Source organism: Sphaeroforma arctica, assembly GCF_001186125.1.
Source record: "Sphaeroforma arctica JP610 unplaced genomic scaffold supercont1.21, whole genome shotgun sequence".
Lineage (NCBI taxonomy): Eukaryota > Ichthyosporea > Ichthyophonida > Sphaeroforma > Sphaeroforma arctica.
In genome coordinates, this window is record NW_014040537.1 from 175,486 (window position 1) to 179,802 (window position 4,317).

Genomic DNA, 4,317 nt, shown 5'->3' on the forward strand with positions numbered 1-4,317 from the left:
CCTACCTACCTCGTCGTGTCGTCTNTATATATATATATATATATATATATATATATATATTTATATTTATATTTATATTTATATATATTTATATATATATATATACTATATCTGATTAGTATGCGAAACAACTGGCTTTCAGGAATCGATCAACACGATAAGGGCTTAAGGAAATTCTTTGAACAGATCTTGCAGTCTATACTGCAGCACTTCGACTTTTCGGTGATCAAGTGTGTCGTACTGGCGAGCGCCGGCTTCCTTAATGAAGTACTACTCAACTACATAAAGGTTCGTGGAATTTCAACCATGTATAGATTCAAGACAACAAAATTATGTGTCAATTTCTTTTAGACGACACATGCGAGTCGCGCGTATCTTTAACTTAGAGGTAGTGCGAATATGAACGACTTTCTCGATGGCATTTCGGTGATGATTGTGCACGTTGCTACCGATGCACATGCCACATAGCACTCTGCTTGTATGCAAGCACCTAGATGGTGTGCTGCATTGAATATCTCAAAGATGTATGTAGAACACACGTGATGACAAACCAACTCAAATTCCGATCTATCACAGGAACAAACGGTAAAGAGGGAGCTCAAGGTCCTGAGTGAGAACAAGCAGAAGTTCATGCTTGCGCATTCGGCATCCGGTCACAAACACGCACTCCAGGAAGCCATGCAAGATCCCGCAGTGGTACTTAAACTACGGGATACAAAGGTAGGCATTCTGAGTTTGAATCGTGATGTATTGAAGAAACTATTAGTGGTTGAAATCATCTATTGCAATTGTTTTACAGTTGTGGGTGATTGAAGCTGTAAAATTTTGAGTGCGCTTTGTCTATACGTCATACGTGTTGGGGATCGTGCATAAACTAGCCTGTGACGAGTACTTGTTCTGTACCCGACCCATTCAGTGTATGTGCTGAACCCTTTGGGCCGGTGTATACCCTATTCGTGTCGCTTTTTCTGACATTGTATGATGGCTACTTGGAATAGCAGGCTTCAAAGGTTTTCTTTCCACCTATTTCTTAGGAAGGTGGTGCAGGGGATGCCAGATTTTCTACATATATATACTATAATTTTAAATAGGAAAGCAACTCTGTGTTGTACAGGTATAATGAATACCAGCGAATTTCACACATATACATTGTGATTTCGAATATGTAGGAAAGTAAAAATCCCCCGTTGCACTGCTGTATAAAGTGCAGCTTGTTGAGGAGATAGTCGGCAAAATTTAACTAAATACAACAAAAGATTCTCAGATCCCATAACATAGTTCGGGGTAGGTCAACGTATAGGAGAGGAGCGGGAACACCATAATCCCGCAGAATCGATGCGAGATTTCAAAGAATGATTGATGAAATTCGGGTTGAGGAGCTCTTAGAAGTATCAGAATCTTTGCACTATTGACTTCGCAGATAAGACAATGAGGGATCATGCTGGTAACTTGTCGTACAGTGCTCAAGCCATACATAACCGCAATGAAATTCTCCAGGCACAGGCAGAAGTGACAATATTGAATCAGTTCTACAAGTGTTTGAACGACCAACCCGATAGAGCATTCTACGGGTTCAGTCACGTACATGCAGCCAATGAGGAGCAAGCAGTGGCCACGTTGATGATACTAGATTCGCTGTTCAGGTATGTGTGGATAGTAAGATGGGCAAGACATTCTTCCAAAATCTTTTCACGCCAGAGGTCGGCTGCAAATTCGCCATCTTCATGTTCCAGGGGTCAAGTTAAACTTGCGTATTTTATGAGTAAGCAGTATGTATTCCTATGTTAAATATTGGTTGTGCACAAGAAGGGTGAATACGGATATTAATGCGTATATTTTTGTTCGGACTTTCGTGATCGCTAAGCGCGCTGAGCCAATTATACCATTCGAAGCTAATTAGTAGCTATCCGAGTCGAGATCACTTCACGGAAACTCTTTTCTCAATGTAGAATTACGTACGACGTACACATAGTCGTTGTCACCGAGGCAAGCTGTTCTCATTAGATTGCACCCATTCTGGACGTGTTTAAACACCCGAAGGTCGCAGAATGTCGAGGAGAGGAAAAAGTACGTGCAGCTGGTGGACGCAGTCAAGGACAATGGCGGAGAAGTCCTTGTGTTTTCTAGCATGCACGGCACAGGAGAGCGTATGAGGGATTCTGAAATCATTTGCGGTTCTTTCGTAGCAGTTTGAGCACTGTGCGGGTGAACGTGGGGCTTATTGACTAATTCTAGGCGTTGTGGACTTCTGAGCACATACACTTTGTCTAGCATGGATAACCCTCTGATGTTAAGCTTCTAGTACCTTTCCCGCACGAGAAAAGGCCTGCGAGCCAAGCGGCGCATTTGCAAGTGCGCATATCTATTTTTCCTACCAGTGCTTCGTGTTAATCCGATTCTTAGATTTTGCGGTCGGATATTCCCTGCATTGGCGTTGTGCCTTGTTCTGTTAAAGGCGGGTGCTGTAGAGCTACCCGAGTGCAAAAAAAGTACACCAATGTGTCCACTGACACGTGGTAAAGGCAACGTATTACACTTCCTAACATCTCATTGTCTCCAAGCGTGTACTCAATACGTAGTATGCATATGTTTGTCTGTGCTTAAAATAGGCAATAGCACGAACCTGGTACCTGTAATAACTCCTTCTAGCTTTGCAAGAGCATAGCGCGCCTTTCATCCGATAGTCGCCGATTTGTATTTTGAAATTCAACCACACCGCGTATCTCTAATGTGTCATCTACTGCTGTGTACTCTTACACTCTACAAATTATCTAAAAACCATTATACTCAGAACTGAAGCTACTGACTGGAGTTGCGGCCATCTTACGGTTCCCCTGTCCACACATCGAAGACATTGACAACGGCAACGACTCGGAGGACGAGAGGGATGCTTAATAATTTATAGTGTCATAAATGTAATATTAAACCTAATTAAGGCATGGGAGTAGTTTTTGAAGACAGTACGTTTGCATGCAGCGAGATACTTACTATTTATGATCGGATAATCAGGGCGATATTGTTTTGCGCTTAAATTAGTTGATATAGCTGAAAAAAAAATGAATCAAATCTATTATAAACATACTCAAGGAAGTAACAGTAGTAATATGATAGGTAGGCTACTCAAATATACATCAACTTGAATGTACATTAGTATGTGCATAGAAAGCTCATCACATGTATGCAATGTGAATTTATGATACACAAAACTAGTGTGTACATGACTGAGAAGTGAAGAGTGATACGATAGAGATAAACACAGCCAGATGGACAGTTCAGGCCGTGGGTGTGTCAAACGAACTAGAGTGGAGTCCTGAAGGCTCAGAAGACCTATCAACTCCGACTGCGAGCCATGGATATACATGTACCGACTTCAAACCACAACTGCTTACAACCCAACCAAAATTGGGCATTTTCGAAAGTCGACCATGATTCCATTCTTACACAAATGATAGCAACTAAACTGGTGCAAACATTTGAACCAGATAAAATATTTTAAATATCTGATGTACGAAGGACGGCGTGTTTTCCAGGTAATTTATATCTAAATGTATACTTGTCTACTTCCAAGCATCTCCGTATTTGGTACACAATCACGGTACCCTCTCAATCTAACTAAGCATCCTGAACGCCATTACGAGTCGGCCACAGGTCTATGCACCAGCCGGTCGATATCGTGCTGTAGCTCCTCTTGTAATAGCGCACATAATCTATCGAATCGCTCTGTATCGGCCTCTGCGTCTACCCCTGTGTGCCCGACAGTATTGGTTTGCACTGGACTATTCGAGCCTGAAGTTTGCGTAGAACTTCTGTCTGGGTTGATAGTTTCTGTATCACTGGGCCGCGTAAAGGGACGTACTGACAATCGTATTGAGGCTGGGTAACCTCCCAACGGTATACCCCGTGGCCACGCCTGCGGACAGCCCACGTGTGCCCAGAAAGCGTACTTCATATCTGTAACAGCAAAAAGACGATGAAACGAATTTATTGCGAGCTGGGAAAAAGACTCGAACGTTTAAGTTTCGTCATATCTGATACAGCGCGACAGCAGTTGAACGGCATTCACATGGGAAATCAGGATTCGACTTCATAAAATACACGTAGGCGTGAAAAGGTGCCATGCGTGGGTCGGTGGACTAGAAGAATCAGCAAATAAAAGCCTGTAAAAATGAGAGATATGTAACGAGCGCACAACTGTGCAAAGAACTAAGGCACAGGCACAGGCACAGGCACAGGCACAGGCACAGGCACAGGCACAGGCACAGGCACAGGCATAGGCATAGGAACAGGCACAGGCACAGGCACAGGCACAGGCACAGG

The 4,317-nt window shown here is 43.0% G+C and overlaps 2 protein-coding genes across 2 annotated transcripts in view; one reads left to right on the forward strand and one right to left on the reverse strand.

Annotated features, from left to right (window-relative positions):
* SARC_00638 (protein pelota) overlaps positions 1-2,943 on the forward strand; it is a 5,415-nt gene extending 2,472 nt beyond the window's left edge. Inside the window, exons 4-8 of the mRNA XM_014305679.1 lie at positions 143-288; positions 577-720; positions 1,498-1,643; positions 2,041-2,147; positions 2,792-2,943. Coding sequence (XP_014161154.1) covers positions 143-288; positions 577-720; positions 1,498-1,643; positions 2,041-2,147; positions 2,792-2,895 — 647 coding nt within the window. The 3' untranslated portion in view covers positions 2,896-2,943. The remainder of the gene's footprint in view (positions 1-142; positions 289-576; positions 721-1,497; positions 1,644-2,040; positions 2,148-2,791) is intronic.
* Positions 2,944-3,631: 688 nt separating this feature from the next.
* SARC_00639 (hypothetical protein) lies at positions 3,632-4,236 on the reverse strand (the record flags this gene model as incomplete). Its single annotated transcript, XM_014305680.1, has 1 exon — positions 3,632-4,236. Exon 1 carries the CDS (start codon positions 3,947-3,949, stop codon positions 3,632-3,634), a length of 318 nt encoding a protein of 105 aa, XP_014161155.1. The 5' UTR covers positions 3,950-4,236.
* Between the last annotated feature and the right edge of the window lie 81 nt (positions 4,237-4,317).